The following is an 18,815-nucleotide window of genomic DNA, read 5'->3' as shown; positions in this document are numbered from 1 at the left end:
GTCGGTTTGGCCCGCCATCTTAGGATGGCCAAACCTACATGCGCACTTCACCACTCGTCCATGTTGCACAACTGAGTGGAGAACAGTCCCATTCTCCCAGGCATTGTCTGAGCAGCAAACCAGGCCACTCAGAACAATCACGAAGCTTCTGTCATGCTGGTAATTCTACTACCAGCATGACAGCAGTGTCAACATTGGCTTAGGGGAGTCTGTGTGCTGCCGGGAGTTAGTGCCCTACCACTTCTCTTCCCTAGCAGCCGCCACTGTAATTATGTCTTAAAAGAAAGGATCTCACATGCTAATCTCTTTTGAAAACATTGCTTTGCTTAATTTAACTAGGGCTGGCATTGTTTTTGGTGGAGGTGAAAGTTCAAGGTTTTTGATGCTGCTCTTAAATAGGGTAAGAAAAAGCCAGGATTATGTACATAGATGGCCCCAGAATCTCGTGTTCCAACATTTTTGATGATTTTCTTTATAACACTAGTCCCTCCTCCTTTGAAGAAATTCAGCAGCAGAATTGCTACTTTGTGTTTTATAAACCCAAGCATTATTTTCTGGGATTTGTTTTTAAACACGACATCAAACAAATTGTATTAGTGATCATACTTCAACAAAAAAGTCAAATATATTTCAAGTAAGAGCAAGTTTAAATATTCCAATTAGGGGAAGCCACTCAAAAATTTGCAATATGTGTATCCACTGCTATTTTTATTATTGTCACTTGCTCCAATATAACATTTACCTTACCTGAAAGATGTGGTATTTGACATAGTTAATTTCAATGCATGTATTCTCCGTGGCAGGTTTGTTAGACAATAGTGCTTTAAACCTGAAATGAAAGCACATTTAATTGTAGTTTAATCTTAACAAGATAGCTAGAAGGCAGAAATTGTATTTCAAATGTTAACAAGAGCAACAAAAGTAACCAGTAAAGCAGTCACGGAACTGTAGTGAGCTCATCAGGTGTTTGCCTCCAGAAAGAATTGGACAAATAGACTTTGAAGGTGTAAAATGGCTATAATGCTCAACAGACAAAGACATAAAGGGCCCGATTCTGATCTTGTTCGGAATGTTTTCTGGATGATTTGGGTAGGGAGAGTCCGACCGATAGAGTACGATGCATTTGAATGCATCGGGATGCGATTCGGTCCGGCTCCTATTGACTTCAATGGGAGCCTGTGGTCCGAACGCGAACACAGGCTCGCATTGACAAAAGGGGTAGCTGGGGATAATCGTACACCCTGTGGAGGGCACCCCTTGGTGCCTGCCACACTGTGCATGCCTGGGAAAAGGGAACCCACGGGTAACCCCACAGGCCCAGTTCAGAGGGCCCCGGGTGAAGGGGGGCCAGCTACGGGCCCACAAAGACCGAATCTTAAAGCCCTTTTGATCCGGGTAAACCAAATCGAAAAGGCGGTCCAAATTGTTCATTGTACTTGCTAGCTTGGAAACCTACTCCATAAAGCTGTACAAATGGGTTCCCGAGGGCTCTATCTCTCCGAATGCCTTCCGGAACTGATTCAGTCAGTGCTAAGGCTTTCCAGGCATCGTACTTGGTAGTTCAGAACTGTGAACAATTCAGTCGGAAACAAGGGGCCCCGGATCGGTTTAGGCAATTCTGAATCTGATTCGGAGCCCTTCCGACCAAGATCGAAATCAACCCCAAAGTCCAGGTAAGGTTGATTTATTTGGGCAAAATGTGGATAACAGCAAGAGGGCAGGATTCAAATGTAATATAAATGATCTTACTCAGCTTTCATTTTTGCACAAATTCTGGCATGCTCAATATGGTAATTTCCCAGGAGAATTTAAAGAGAACATATTTTTTTAGCTATACGTTCCAGAGTCTATGGATAGTCTGCAGTCCTTTGATAGCATCCTTAAAATAGGTTTTAACTTGGACCCACACCAGGTCCATTTCCTTACAGTCACAGCTACTATAATGGTTTACATCCTGTGTCTTCTTTTTAACTGTCATTTGCATGTCCATATAAATTGTATGAGAGCAATATCACCTAACAGATGAAAAACCTGATCTGTAACCACTGGTCCTATGTATTTATCTTTCTACTTCTTTACTTCCTACCGCAGCTAATAGTACTGAAAAACTACATATTAGTATACAGGCCTTGGCTTTTTTGATATACCAATGCTCTTAATTTGCTTAAAGCTATGTTTTAACTGACCACACAAACTGTGTCTTTCCTGGATACAATCCTGGATGATCTCAATATATTTTCTGTCTGAGGTGTCCTGGCGCCTATCTTCCTGTGGCCTTTAAGACTATCAACCATATCTTCCTGTTTTTCAAATCCCACAAATTGTTGTCTGACACTTTCCACTGGTCAGAGAGCTCCTCTTTTACACATTTCTCTTCAATGTCTATCATACACTCTTTGTTAGCTAATTTGTTTCTTTGGTATTCATTTTACAGATATGCTAAAATAGAAATGTCCCTCTGATAGTGATGCTTCATGCAATAGCATGTTTTGGTGCTGGTACTAAGAGACTGAATAACATCTCACCAGTTCTGATAACTTTTGAATGGCTTACCATAGAACAAATAGCTATCTACAAGACAGCATGCATCACAAACAAAGTTCTATGTGCTGCAGTCCTGGTTACCTTGGAGTGAACCTGAAATATTCATTGGTCCAGATCAAGTCGGAAAGACTTCTAGAATTGACAACATTCAAATTAAAATACAAAATGGTACAATCCACCAGGAACACAACAAGAATTTGGATTTCCCTATCCCCAGAAATAAGAACCCCTACATCCCTGGACACTTTCGAGACTGACGGGACACTTTCCCTCTTTCAAAGATACCTATTGTGAGAGCCTAGTTTAAGTTGGCTGTTTGATAACTTTCTACCTGCTTCCAGCCTTTCTGTTCTTTCTCACTCCCTACTTTTAGCCAATCCTTCAACCCCACTCTTGCTCTCTCTCCTGTATTTACAGTTAACCTTGGATTGGCAGGCTTTAAGTTAATGAAGTTCCTCAACCCTCCCCAACTACCCTTCCTGAGCTCATGGGAGAAACATGCCTTATACTCAGGTCTTCCTGCTAAAATAGGACAGATACAGTCCCTTACAGTGAAAACAAATGTTGGGGTACTAGTCACTGTGGGTACATGCCAATACTAATACTTGCATGTACTACTGCTAAATACAATGCATCCTACCTTGTTTTCTAAAAGGCCTATTTAAGGGGGACTTATTGAATATTTAAAAGTAGGGTTATTTTCTGTCACCTGTGATGTCGGTGCTCTGTGGGTTGTTTTCGCATGCTCGCCTACAGGTTAAAATATTGCAGCAGTCAAGTTACACAAGTAGGCCTGATGCCATATTTTCCTTGTCACTATAGTGTATGGCATAATAAGGGATGTACATTGTCACAACGCATGCTTTTACCACGCATGCTTTTACAACGCAGGTTTTTCAACGCAAGTTGTTACAACGACTTGGGTTGGGGGGTGCTGGATAGTGAATAGTTTAATTTACTATTCCAACTCCAGTCCCCGTGGATAGTAGGGAAGGTGTTGGATAGTAAATTAAACTATTACCTATCCTAGAGCGCCCCCATCGCAATTCGTTGTAATGACTTGCGTTAAAAAACCTGCGTTGTAAAGGCACTGCGTGGTAAAAGTTGCGTCGTAAAGGATGTTTCCCCATAATAAGTGCTACAGTCCACAGGTGACACTACACTTTTGGTCCCATTGTTCTAATTTTCTGCACTGTACACTATAAAACTACTCAATACTTCAATTGTGGCTTAGCCAATCTTCCCACGTTTCAGGGCTCAAAGCAAATATCCTGGGGCCTGGACAGCAGTGCTTGAGTTCAGAAAACAGCAATACCAGTCAGCAACAAAATGGGGCGACCAGGCAAAAAGGGGTCCTTTCTTACAAAGGGGTTAATGTTGAATACGATATGTGATGAAGTTTGGTAGCATTCAACACAAACTCGCACTGTTTAGTCTCAAAGGAGTGTTCAATCAGATTTTCAATGTGCATTGACTGGTGCTATTAACGTTAGGTGCAAAAAATAATTTTGTCACAATAAAAAGCGCACACATTCCTAACACTTGGATTCTCTGTAAAAGGGAGTGGGACAAATCGTGTACACTACATATGAAGCGGAAATAAAATATGTAAACAAAGAACACTTTTAGGTATATACTTAAAGTTGTTGAATTTGTTTAACAGTGCATTTCCTCTTGTCTCTATAGTCGCAAGGCTGATAATTAAGTAAATAATCTAATATGTAAAAGCTAATAGCACTGAAATTCTGACTAGTATTAGGTTGAAGCGCATTTTGATCTCTTTAAGATATGGTTTAGTGACAGACACCACTATTGATTTTTAGGATCCCTCATTTTACTGAAACTGTTTCAGAAGGTCTTAATTAGAGCCTGAGTAATAATACTCTGGCTATGGGATATTAATGTACTTCATCCTTTTGGAATGATGTTCTATAAAACCACATTAGGTCATTAAGCCAGGTAGATGGATTTATTAATTGGATGTGCATGGACAAACCCTGTTAGAAGAAGAACAGAACCATTACACAGCCTCAGTGCTATGTAATAATCTTTTTATTAGTCAGAGTTTTAAGATGTTTAACAGCCAAAATATTGTGTTGATTAATTTTTCCTTCCAAAAGGATCTGTTTACCTTGGGGATGCTGTAAACAGGAGCACCTTGTGAGCATAAAAGGGCCGTCCTTCGACCAAAAAAGTAACATCAGACATTTCCTTATTATTGAGAAAATGTGGATCTGAAAAGTAAAAACAAAAATGAAAGGACTTAGTTTATACATAAAACAAATTTGTTCATGTTAAGGTATTTTCCAGTGATAAGAAATTGAACAATACATAGAGTTATACCAGTGTATCTACAAGAATAGCTACAGCTGAAAACACACCAAATAATTAAGAAGAAGCATTTCAAAGCTGACACTGAGAACTAAATAACTGCTATTTTTATACCTTCAAACTTAGGGCGTTATTATGATGGTAGTAGGACGAGCATCCGACTGCCATCATTGCGACATGTGGTCAGTGGTTCCCCCCTCCGAATTTCTTCCAGAACCATGCAATTTTCTATTAAGGCTTGTGCTGTGGCCCGAAAAGGGCTACAGCACAAGCCACAATTGAAATGGGCATGTTTTAAACATCCTTGCACAGTGTGCCAGGCACCATGAGCTGCCAGGCACTGGGCCCATGGGTGTGTGGGGGGACACCATATGTGCCCACCAAGCCCTATAGCGGAGGCCAATGGGGGAAGGGAGCCCTGCTAGGGTTCCCCAAAGTCCCTTTCCGTCTGCCTGTACATGGTCGTCGAACCACAATATACAGGCCAAGGGAAACTGACATAATACCTACGGCGGTGCCTGAGCAGGCACTGCCCTATTGTGGGGATTATGGTCTGACCACTGCCCCGAAGGGCTCCATGAGCCCAATGGAAAAGCAACGGTCTTAATCTGGCAGTCGGACCGATTCTATAGATGGAGTTGGGGCCGCCACAGACAGGCTCATGGTTCCGGTCTCACTGCCATCGCTATGAGGCCCTTAATTTGATTTAATTTCAAACAGATTGTAAAAATATTTTGACAAGAATTCATATCGTATGGGGCAGCTAATTATTGCTTTGTTCTGTTGACACTTTGTAAAACAAAGAAATGTAACTTTTAAAAGTTTGTAATGGACCTGCTGCCTTCTGACAGAACTGGAATGAGGGCATTTTATGACTGCAGCTCTTTCAGCATTAATTATGCATTGCCAATCAGAAATTGGATTAATAATTTTACAAGGGAGCGTTCTTGCAAAGTGAATAAATACACCCTGGTTAAGTGTCAATACAAGTCGAATGCTTCTTTATATGCATTTGAGGTGTCTAAAGTATATACATATGAACATTTGCAGTTAATGGATGAATTTTAGACACGCTTTAGAAAAAGAGAGAACAATGTAATAAGCCAAAAGACATCAAAAGATTTCAAATGAGATAAGGGAAACTACAGATATGACGTTTTAAAATTTGAAGGAAAACGGCATCTAGAAAAAATAGAGCACCATTGAAAATAGCAGTTTGCAGTTGTACAGAAACTAGGTGCGATTTCAGGCTAACTGTGATGGAGCAGAGGATGAATACACCAAGCTGGGCATTTCGGTCAAAGTTTTTATCTTAGGTCTTGTTCTTCTTTTTGAAAGTCAGAATCCTCCAGTGGGGCAAGGTTCAAGGCTAAAGCTAGCAGGCATCCCTTGATGTTGGATATAACATTTTCAGTCTCCCATTTGACCATCTTAACACAATCAGGGAACTCACCTTGATCTAGAGGATGTTCAATGGGTTTGTTCAGCATAGTGCCAAGACATTCATTTGAGTACTCTGTGTTATATAAGTGTTCTCAGTCAATTAGTCATATTTGTAAAGAAAAGCCAAAGCATACTTTTCTTTTAGTTCCATTTGCTAATTTTCTGATTCCTTATCTGCTGGGTTGAGTGTGTAAACGATCATAGGATATAATTAATATATAACAGGCATAACAATATTCTACTTTTTCGAGGCAACCATTGGGGAGGCTATTTCCATTAATACTGTGTAATGATGTCGAATATCATTGCACAACATAAGCCTGAAGAAATTGTTGATGAGCTGTTCATATGAACAGTCCATCTTGCTTCTGAGACCTTTCTGGACGGAATCCCAGATCGAATATGTACAGTATAGACAATTGAATGTATAGTGACTTCAGACCTTTCCCAATGGCAAGCAGAAATCTGACCAGATGTTTTGAATATGTGGTAAACAGAAGAGAGTGCATCTGTGCCAGTGATTACAAATCCAGTACAAGAGCCTTTACCATGGAAACCTTGACATTTTGTGTTATGCATGTGTAGGGATTCTAATAAAAACAATTTAACAGATAATACTATTCAATTTACTAACCTAGGAAGGTGGCACGCTTAAGCCTGCTTTTGCTGGGAATCAAATACATGATCTCAGAACATCACAACCTCACAATTTTATCAGCAGCAATCATTCAGCTCATTCAGCCATCCTGCCGATTTCAGAATAATATTTTGCAGCAATTTAATGTTTTCCACACAAAGGCAATTCAAGCATTAAATTTAAATTTACTCTTTGGCCATCCACTTGATGCCCTTAAAATAACTAAAAAAAAACAGATCTCCTTAATTTATTTTGTTTGACCTCTACATCCAGATTGCTAACGCACCACGATTCACACAATAGCGAAACCATAAATATCGTGACACCAAAATATTGTGTCAAAAATATTGATCACAAAAATATCGCTTTTCTATACATAAAAATGGTATCAAAATAATGAAAAAATATATCATTTAAACTAATATCGAAAAATATATACATAAATATCATTTTTTACTGTACATGTGGGTTAAATAAATAAAACTTAACTATTTTAACATATAACAAAAAACTTTAATATAAGGTAAAATAATATATCTAAATATTATTTAAAATATGTATACATTTTTACTAATTTAAACAAACACACAAGCATATATATATCAAAGAGTGTGTGTAGACATACATGTATATAATGTAAAACTATTTTACAAATATTAATTTTAACTTATATTATAATTGTATAATTATTTTTACATTTACCAATCTAACAATTATCTATAATGTTATGTTAATTATTCAATTGATAATTATGTAAATTGTGAAATTGTCATATTTGTTACATTATATTTTAGGTGTGTGCTGTTTACTTTATAAAGGTATAGGGTAGGAAGTTAATACATGTAAAATTATGTATTCAGTTTTAAACATTGTGCTTTATATTATGTAATGTGTTAATTGTGTTATGCTTTTTAATGTAAATTACATTTTAATTGTTGGCTGTTATCATTTTGAGAATATAGTGTGGTATTTTAATTAAATTAATATTTGTTTTAGTTTATAGTAATTATTTAAAAAACAATTATGTAATTATTTTAATTTTTGTTAAAATGTAGACTTTTTATAATTTAAGTATTTATATTTTTTGTCAAAAATATGTTACTTGTTTGAAGTGAACTACTCTCTCTCTACTGTTGCACCGACTGGAGTGGGAATAGTACATTTTACCCCATCTGAGTGGGAAGGTAATTAGGAAATTATTTTTGATAATTAATTATTAGAAAAATAAATTAATTATACAGTTTAGAAGCAATTACAATAAACAATTACATTTAAAAAGAACTGAAAATGTACAAACTATATTAAAAAACATTAAAAAGTATTATACAAACAATGTATGACATATACAATTAAAACATATACTAAACTACATACAAATAATTAAAACAATATTAGTTATATTTTTGTAAACGATATTAATAACATATATTTTAACATCAATATTACTTATGAAATCAATATTTTTTTCATCGATATTCCTGCTTCATGATATTTGTGGATCACGATATTAAAAAATTTATATTTCTGCTTCTCAATATTTTGTACTCAATATTTTGTCCAATGCCACGCTCCACGTGGTTATTCTGAATCTTCCACTCACTTTTGCAAGAATATTTATTTGAAATTGTTTCACTGCCCCCTTTGTTGCCATTTTCTCTACTATGCTCTTCTCACCACCATAACATTTTCCAAACCTGTGGTACCCCTCCTTCCCATCTCATCCAGCTTTGTTGAATTACCTAATTTGTTTGCTGCAATTTAACAGACTATAAGGCCTTTGTAAATTCCTTGTGGAAATTGTCCTTGTATTATTTGCTGCTACTGGAGGATGCTGTAATTAACAGGTGTGCAATTTACACCCTAGTTTGTGTTGCTCTCTAATCTGCACATGAGTTTGTGTGTTGCAGGGTTTGAAATTGGTACTGCATGCGATTTGCCTCACGATTTCCTACAGGCTTTGCGTGACTCATATTGTGGTGTTAATTCCTACATTGGGTGCATTTTGCACCCAATTTGTACTCCTCTTAGGAATTTACTACTAAATCCTAGTTAAGGTCCTTCAAGACACTCATGTCCCCCTTCAATCAGCATATCTATCATTCGGTATCAAATGTTTAAATGCTTTGGTAGTGGATCAGATCGACTCCCCCTGTTGTAAATTGGCAGCAATGGGTTAGCATTAGCAGAAGCCATCCTGTATTTAGAAGTTATCTTATCCGCTTTGTGAAAGCCATTTTGTACTTCTGACAGCCATTTTGTTTGCTATGTGCGCGCCATGTGCTCTGTCCTACCTTTCTGTTAACTGCTTTTGAAATCTGCCTAGAGACAAACTATATTCAGCATCTTCCACCTTCGCACATGCCCAGAGGGCCTAGCCAGTAGAATGCACCTGCTTCTCTAGTATAACTGTCAGGCTATTTTTGCTGCTGTATGGAGAAGTAACTCTCCTCCCACTTTGTTGAGCAAGCAGATCTTGTATGCCCATCTTAGTCATTTTGCATGCTTACATGAGCCAGGACTGCCCCTTGTTTTTATGCTTACTATGTAACCCTAAGCATATATAAGGCCTCTGTTTTCTGTACTCCTCAACTGCCTCATTCAGTTGCCAAGGCTTCTGTGTGACGTACTCTCACTCATTTGAGGTTAATAAAGATGCTCTTTTATATTTCAGCTTCTGTGCCAATTTCTTCTTTGTTGGTTTAAAAGGACCAAGTATCAGTGGGACCCCTAAGAAGGTTAATTGACCTCATCACCCCCACTGTCAGTTACAATGGCATCCTAGTCCAGATTAATTTACAACTGATCTGTGGGCCTCCACATGGCCGTTCCACACAAACCATGATCAAGGAGTTCTTCGCAGGATCAGAGACGACCAGATGACTATGCTCATTGTTGATGCAGAGAAAACAAGCATGACATGCATTAGCTAGAGGGTTTGGGTAATCATGAGTGTGGACTATGTGGTGAGTACTGTAGGAGCACGCATACCTAAGCGAGATGTCTGCTTCCGCTTGATTTCGGTTAGCTTTGGGATGGGATAGGGCCCATAACACTGTGCGAAAATCACTGACAGCTGCTGGCTTATTACCTCGTTCTGGGGAAAAATTAACACACAACCATATCAACAGTTTATCCTGGGAAATACAATTTTACAATTCCATTAATATGTGGAACAACAAATAAAGAATTCAACTCTACAAGAAATAAAACATGAAATACTATGCGCTGTAGTGCTCTGTGGAAAAATGGCATTGTTAAACATTACATTAATACCAGGAGAAAGTACTATGGGACTCATTTAAGAGGTTTTGCCATAGAGCGGCGCCGCCGGACTTCCTTCTGTGCTGCCCTACAGCAAAAGAAAAGAGTAGTAATGTGCCGTATCTATCAGATACAGCGCATTCCTGACCTTTTCCCCTGCTCCGGCGCACAATGGGTTGTCGTGCTCCACCGCAGTCATCTTCGCACCATGATGCAAAGCTGCCTGCGTTGCGGTATGATTATTTTTGTGCAGCAAGGGAAACCTTCCTGCACAAATCACAATCAGAAGAGGTGTTTTCCTCTTTCTATGTGTGTTGCAGAAGTGTTTGCCCTGCCTCAGATTCACGATTTGTCGTAAATCTTGGGCAGTGTCACAAAGCCATGGATGTTGCTGGGAACGCCCCCAGCAAAACCCATAGCACGCCCCTTTCATGCAGAAAACTGCGTGAAAGGGACAATATTTACGAGGAAGAATTAAGCCAAAAAAGTGCCTTAGTGCTGTCTCGTAAATATGGAGCAGGCTGTCGCGCCACAGCAGCGTCGCAAAAAGTTACGTTCTGGCGGCGTAAATAAGAAAACTAGAAGGGGGTAGAAAGAGAAAAGTGTCACAAACTTTGGTGAAAGATCCTTGTAAATGTGAAAAATGGTAACCATTACTACATACTCCGAACATTTATTGAAATCCCAAAGTATCTTAAGTAGATTTTCAAATGTTTTAGGTGCATGACTTCACGTTTACAGAGAGCCTGATGAAAAATGATTACACAAAATATTCTGGAAAGTAAAATACGTGCTTCTTTCAAACGAGCAGTGCTTTTGAAACGTGATGAACGCTCCTTGGATACAGGTCAAATCTCCATTTCCTAGGCAACAATGCTAACCATAACAGTAAAAAGGTCTTGGCGTGTGGGTTTTCCAGTATTTAAATTCTGTTTTCGATGTAATAATTATTGCTAGTAGCGTTTTAGGAGATGCTTTTGGCTCTATTGGTTTCCCAAGATGTAGTTGTGGAGTTTTATAAAGTTCACCAGGAGCATCATTACGAAGCCCGGAGAGAAGCGGGACTTCTAATGTCTGCGTCATTGTTAGTATGAGGGCCTCAATATTCTGGGACTGTTTTATCCCAAATGTGAATATATGAGGTTAATAATTTGCAAAGAAGTGTTTCTGCGAAGAGAATGCTCGAAACAGGAAGTGACATTTATAACTAGGGCCAATGGAATCATTGGATTCTGATGCTGCGGCATTTTCCGCATAATTAGGGATTTACTGCACTTGTCACACAACTCACAATCTGCGGCATAATTTGCAGATTTCTAAAAATAAAAGTGTCTATAACTGAAACGGATCTACAGTTACTGAAAAACACTGCACGTGGTGCAGAGCAGCGTCAAAACATTTGCACACATTAACTGGTCAGCTTTTAGCTTCTGATCGCTGCGATCTGGTATGAAACTGATGATAATGAGGTGAGGTGAAATAATTACTCAGACAGTGTTATTGTGTATAGAAATGCCAATATAGGGGTCGATTCCGATCCGGTAAAATCCCCGTCCGTACGATTCGTATCCGGAGCCGTTTCCGTACGACTTGTACGGACGCCGTACGACCGGACGATTCCGATCCCGATCGGCCGACCTGGACGCGATTCGTACGGTACACGTCGATTCGTACGGAAAAGCGCACAATCACCTACACACCGTACGGCGCGTACCCCCCATGATCGCAGGGGTACGCGCCGTACCCCTGTGATCATGCGGGGTACGTGCCGTACACCCAGCGTACATGGGGTACGTGCCGTACACCCACCGTACATGGGGTACGGTGCGTACCCCATGTACGCTGGGTGTACGGCACGCACCCCGCATGATCACAGGAGTACGGCGCGTACCCCTGCGATCATGGGGGGTACGTGCCGTACCCGGGGGGGGGCGTTCCGTACCTGTTTCGGCGCGAACTCTGCGTTTACGACTGTTTTCAGCTCCCGTAGGAAAAGGGTCGTACGGCGCGTACCCAACACAAATCGTACTTGCTGGGTCGTAAAAACCAGCCGCGAACGGTAGTGATGTCGCGTACAGCCGGTTCCGAGTGAAACTCGTACGGAGATTTGAGTCGTACGGAGTCCTGTACGACTCGTACGGAGTTTGGCACCTGGTACGAATCGTACTTCGTCGTACGTACGGGACGTCTACGGGTACGATTCGTATGGGGAAAAAACTCTCCGTACGACGATTCGGAGCGCATTTTACCGGATCGGAATCGACCCCATAGTGATATAATACAGCCACAAAATGTGCTGCCTTAGGCTGCACAATCTTCCTTTTCTAGCGGGATAACTCATTGATTTCTGCCACGTCATTTGCTACTCTATTGCCGCATAATTCCAGGGGCCCCTAGATACAGCCTGTACCATACCAAGTGGGTAAAAGTATGCTCGGAAAGGGTGAAAACATACTGATTTACGTACAGCAGCAGCAACCAGTCATCTATATACAATGCATCAGTGCATGTGGTCTGGTCTTATGCAGTGCTGGCCTGGCTGGCAGGTGCCTTGAGCTAAATATAGATGGATTGGGCACTCTCTTTACATTTATTTAACTCAATACTAAAGTTTTAACGAATTGCGTGCTTCACAGAAACATATGCTGCCAACCACACATAAACCATAACAACAAAAAAACAGCCAAGAACCACTGGTACCTTGGACTCAGTAAGCACTGCTAAGGAATTTATCTTACATTATAATACACTTTTAACACTCATTTTAAGTTCTCCTACCTTGTTTATTTTTTGGGATATTTAAAAAAAATTTCAATTCAATGTCCCTTTTCTAATAGAGAGATCAATCCTATAAATGTAACCTAAAATTCAATTTTACAATGAAATCAATTGCAACGGTGATGGCCTTGAGCTGCCACCATAAGGGCACACACAGTGACCTCCAGCATTACCCGTACCTGGGGGAGAGCCAAAGTCACAACAAATATTTTCTGTGGGACTCCAGGGGAAGAGCACACAGTGCCTCGTAAAACAAAGGATTCCCAGCCCAGGAAGACTTTATTGGGATGAATAATGTTTAGCGATACGAGAATTCAGAAATGACTTTACATGTTTTTTGTGTGCCACAAATCAGTTCTGCAGTGAGCGATGCACACCGTCGAGTATTTGTGAAGGCTGCCCCCTCGCTTTTGAAGTGAAGTATTGCAGGCGAGTTAGAGACATCATAAGGTTTTCATAACTGTCGCCGAGACTCATTAGAACAGAACTAACAGCCAGCTGCAAAGGGCCTTTATAACTCTTCCTAAATCATTAATGCCAGTGGTATGCCAGCTACATCACTGAGCTGCAGCAGAGGACTTATAAATCTAGTACAGAGTTCTTATTATCTGCAGCTGGATGGCACTGAGCCAAAACTGTTTCCTGCTTTCTAGGCTTACCATGAAAAGAGAAGCCAAGCCCTGCCTGGAATATTTCAGTGCCAGCATGGCGACCATTTTCAGCATTGCCTCCATGAATGATTGAACTTCATAGTGGGGGTTGTTTTTAAGCCACAGAAATAAATGGGCAGGCTTTGGGAAATTTAAATGGGATATTTCTCCCATCAGATCACCCAAAAGGAAGTTTCCTCGAGAAATATATTATGATTTCACCTATCTTTTGGCATTTTCCATTCAAATAGTCTCAAGGGTTAATGTAATCTCTTCATAACCTTTAAAGGAAAAGCATGTTTCTATTCCAAGAGCATGACACCCGTGTGCAGTTTACGCTTTTTGAACTCTGTAGCCAGACAGAAGCAGCAGTGAGGGTCAGTGAGGTTGGTACTTCTGTTGGGGCATCTGGGTTTAGCAGTTACCAAGGTATATTGGAGGACAATTTACAGTTTCGGTGGTAAGGAGGGTGTCAAAGTGACACCCCCTGCACTCTTGCTGCAATCGGTATTTACCGAATCGGTAAATACCGATTCGGTAATGCCCATTGATTCCTATGGGCTTCAATGCCCATAGGAATCAATGGGCATTACCGAATCGGTATTTACAGAATCGGTAAATACCGAATCTCAACGATTCGGTATTTACCGATTCTGAAATACCTACATCCCCCCCCCTCCATTTTACCACTTCTTAAATACCGAATCGGTATTTAAGAAATGGTAAAATTAAATTACCTACATTGGGCCCCAAATGTCTAAGGCAAGAAATGTCCAACTTTCTACAAGTGGCATTTTCAGAATTGTAATTTAAAATTTAACTTCACCATTTTTAGGATTTTAAGTTAGGATTCCAGAGACACCAAACATGAACCAGTTATATCTTCCCATTTCAAAATTATGCTTATAAAATGTAATACGGTAATCACAATTTAGATGCAGGCCTTGTACGGATGTAATAGTTTTTCACGACCTGGACATGTAAAACTCAAAAGTATATGTCCTGGTTCTTAAATACACTGCACCTTTCCCTCTGGGCTTTCCAAGGCCTACCCTAAGGGCAACTTGTATGTATTAAAAAAAGGATGTTTTGGGCCTGGCAAGAGGTTTAACTTGCCAGGTCGACATGGCAGTTTAAACTGAGCACAGAGACTCTGCAATGGCACGCCTGAGACCTGTTTAAAGAGCTACTTAATTGGGGGGTATAATCAGTGCAGCTGCCCAAGTAAATGCATTTATTTTACAGGTCCCAGGCAAAGGTAGTGCACATTACTAGGGGTTAATAGGTAAATTAAATATGCCATTCATGGATAAGCCACTGTAACCACAATTTAGGGAAAGAGCGTAAGCACTAAAGCACTGGTTAGCAGTGGTAAAGTGCAAATAATCTTAAGGCTAGCAAAAACGAAGTCATCCAAAACAAGAGGCCCGAAGGGGGAACCATGCCAAGGATGCCGGGTCTAACAGCATCTATGGTCAAATACAGCTGAATTAGCACGAGATTTTTGCTGGTTGTCAATTTGTAGCCAGTGGTAAATGCATTCCCCTGGGTCTACACATCTCAGGAAATAGGGAATTGGAAATTGGTAATGTTCACCATTGAAAATAAGATCAGTTCTGAGCTGTTCATAAATAATGTCTATCTGGAGCACAGTGTTTCAATTGTCTTAATGCATTTAATTTGGGATGACTGTTTTTATTGTTGCTAATGTAAACTGTTCTCTTGATGTTATTTCTTAGCTCCTGCAGAGCATCAATGTACATGCATTTTTCTGAATAGTGAAATTGCCATTGTTCTACTTAGTTAACAATAAAAATTGAACATGTGGAGTGAATCCCTCCTAAGCTGCTTGACTCAGGGATGTAATATCAGATATAGATAGCCTAGGCGTTACTATAATTACCTATCACTTTCCATATCCAGTTCTCCTCTACACAGGTGGAAAGATGCAGAGAAAGGGCAATGCATTGTAGATCTTGCAAATATGGCCTTAGGGATTTGAGTAAGTGCTGTTTTTGGGTGTGAGTAATAAAAATGGGCGATGCTATTCCTGGAAAATATATATATATATGTATGTATTTTAAACACATTTTATTTACTTTGCAATACGTACAAAAATAAGGCCTGACAGGCCAATACACAACCATACAATGATTAATAATAGTAGAAGAAAAAAAGGAAATACCTGCGTACATACCCCCCTCCCTTGCCTTATAAACTGCTATTTCCAAACCCATACAATGGTCTAATGCCTTCTTTCAAACTGCCAGGGATGGGGGAATTTCAGTCCTCCACTCTCTTGCTAGTTCCCACTTAGCTAGGGTTAGGCCCAAAAATAGTAAAGGTAGTCTATATCTGTTATCAATCAAGCCATCGGTGAGGTGAAGAAGGGTCTACTTGGAGTCTATTGGAGTCGACCATGAGAGGACCTCTCCTAGGCAGGCCGTCACTCTGCTCCAGAATCTTTGTAACTCAGCACAGCTCCACACAGTGTGCATAAAGGTGCCCTCCCCATTGACACACCAAAGACAGGTCGGGGAAGCAATCGAACCCATATGCCAGGGTCTATGGCTTGTAAAATAAACCCTGTGGAGGGACTTAAATTTGATCAGCCTGAGCTGGGGTGCAATGGCTGCTGCCCAAGGCGCCTCAAACACCTCTGTCCAGTCCTCATTCTTGGGAGTCCCCGCATCTGTTTCCCATGTAGCCCTAAGGCCTGAAAAAGGTGTTCGGTGGTTTGATAGAAGTGTTTGGTAAATCTTGGCAACTTTATGGTCTCCCAGGTAGCTCATTTGGAGTTTGCCCTCTAATTGATTGAATTCTGGGAGCACAGTCAGAGCAGTAATGCAGGGGGTCAGTCGATGGCAGAGCTGAAGGTACCTATTAAACTGGCTGCGGTGTAGTTGATATTCCATATGTAGAGTCTGGAAGAATTTCAGTACGGTTCCACACACAACATCTCCTAAGGTGGAGATCCTAATAAGGTCCCACTTGCAGAAGACCTCCAGTGCTGCCACCTGGGTGAGTACGCAGCCCTTCCACAGCGGCGTCCATTCTGTCAATCTGCCCCACCACCCTATCTGCCAGAGGGAGGAACGTCGGAGGTTATAAACGATCCTCATAACTGGGGGAAGAGAGTCCCTGTCTTAGACTCCGTATAAATAGGAAAGAATAGGGATATCTCCCATTGCCCGCCTCTCTGGCCTGTAGGCGGGATCGTCCTGGATACTGAGAGAGCGCAAACTGACCTAAATGTATGAGTGCATCACACTTACCTGTAGTAAGCACAAATCATGAGGAGAAATGCCATGAGTGCTAATAGTATCTGCAATTATATTCTAAATGTATAGCTAATATAGAGATTTAAGTAGAAGTGGAACTAATACAGAAATGTGTGACACTATATGATTTTATTAGATGTGATTATTCCTGAATCCATGTCGTGTAGCTGTTAAAATGTAAGATGGTAGGTGGTTAAACGCAGAATGTGGTAGGCCTCAGGGCCAGAGTTGGAGGGAAAGGGAAGGTGTTTCTTTTCACGACACAGATTGTATTAATGTTTTGGTCATTGCATTAATGGGCCAGGATTTATAAAAATGTTTACTGAATAATAGAATAAGAGTATTAACATGCTTTAATTAATGATGAAGTTGAATGCTATAATCATTATGAGAAATATTGTAGGCCTGAAATGTTTTAACGTTGATTTACACGTACATGTCTGGGCTGAGAAATGTTGCAAGCCTTTTTGGAAGTCTATGAGAGTTGGGTTCTTGGCTGCAGATATCTGTCTGCAAAGGGAAAGGGGGGATCCAATTATAAATGAATGAATAGAGGTCTGTTCAGTAGACGGCCCAGACATGGAGGAGGGTTCCGGAATGTTTGAGGGGTATCAGCGGGCCGGAGAAGAGTCTGAGAAGCAAGGTCAACTCTAACGTATGAGGCCCAATACAAAGCATCATGGAAAAAGCCAGAAGCTACACCACGTGAGGGGCGTCTCGAAAGGGGCGTCTCAAATGTTGTTGACTGTTTTGTATTAGGGACAGCACCCCTGGGTGGAGTTAGAGCAGATACCTGAGGACCCTTTAGAGAGCGGATGGGTAGGCAGAGAGGGGTCATGACTGGAGAACTATAGGTTTTCACCAAGAGACTTAGAGTGAGTGACTTCCTTTGGGGGTCATCCACTGCTGACACCTTTGTTAGGTTGGGGCTTGGTTAAGTAGGGATACCATCTAGAGCAGGGTAGGGACAGCCTAACCTGTGCGTTTTCCTCCAACTTAAATGAAGGAGAGATATGCGTCAATGCTGATAGCTTTATTATTCTTAGAACTTGTGTTAGTGATTTCCGTTGCTCGTCTGAGGGCTTTCCGAGAGCACATGTATGTAATTGGACCTGTGTATCTCGTGAATCTCATTCTGAGATGCCTGTATTTGCAGCTTATCATATCTTTACAATAAACTTTTGAAAGCTAGAAGTTGTTTGTGATCTTTGGGAGTAGAGTCCTTTATTGGGTGAACTAACTTGGAAATGGATGTACTTCGACCTTAAAGACAGGCAACAAAGGTTCAGTCGACCAGATCGAGGTTTAGATCAATAGTGCTAAGGTATCGATCAAAATCTCGCCTTTCCAGTTGGTAGCTATAGAGGATGGTTGCCTTCTTGAGGACGGTAACCTAGGCCAGGTTAGCTTACCCCAAGGCCCATAGAAATCGATGATCGGAAGAACAGCCCGCCGAAGAAGATCCGGATGACGTGAGACAGAAAAAGCAGCAGTATCGGTCGAGAGTGAGTATAAAGGGTTATGCGTGTTAAGATTGCGGTGTTTTGTATTGTATCTATGTTGTAATGTCTGGCGGAGTTGAATGTCTGTAGAGTGACTGTGGAACAGGTTGTGAGCGCGCGCAACCGGTGGAAATCTTAAGTTCAAGGAGAGCTTAAGTGGTTCGGGTGTATCGGACACCCAGAGTAATTGTCAACTAGTGTAAAGGGGGTCATGAGGTACCATTGATCACCCGAAAGACCGAGATAGGGGGAACGTAAGAGTGAGTGCGTGAGTAACGGACGCTGGTCGGAAGTTACTGTGTGTGTAAGCAACCTATCAGAGAGACGATAGACATTTCGTCAGTTGTGTTGACAATTACAGATAGACTGTGGACGTACAGTCGAGAGA

At 40.7% G+C, this 18,815-nt stretch overlaps 1 protein-coding gene across 1 annotated transcript in view; it reads right to left on the bottom strand.

Annotated features, from left to right (window-relative positions):
• ABTB3 (ankyrin repeat and BTB domain containing 3) overlaps nt 1-18,815 on the bottom strand; it is a 778,151-nt gene that overhangs the window by 45,851 nt on the left and 713,485 nt on the right. Inside the window, exons 12-14 of the mRNA XM_078673942.1 lie at nt 9,944-10,049; nt 4,676-4,778; nt 748-829 (exon numbers count right to left, since the gene is read on the bottom strand). Coding sequence (XP_078530068.1) covers nt 748-829; nt 4,676-4,778; nt 9,944-10,049 — 291 coding nt within the window. The remainder of the gene's footprint in view (nt 1-747; nt 830-4,675; nt 4,779-9,943; nt 10,050-18,815) is intronic.

The sequence above is a fragment of the Lissotriton helveticus genome, chromosome 1_1 (genome assembly GCF_964261635.1).
Source record: "Lissotriton helveticus chromosome 1_1, aLisHel1.1, whole genome shotgun sequence".
NCBI classification, from domain to species: Eukaryota; Metazoa; Chordata; class Amphibia; order Caudata; family Salamandridae; genus Lissotriton; species Lissotriton helveticus.
This window is presented reverse-complemented; position numbering and strand designations above follow the sequence as displayed.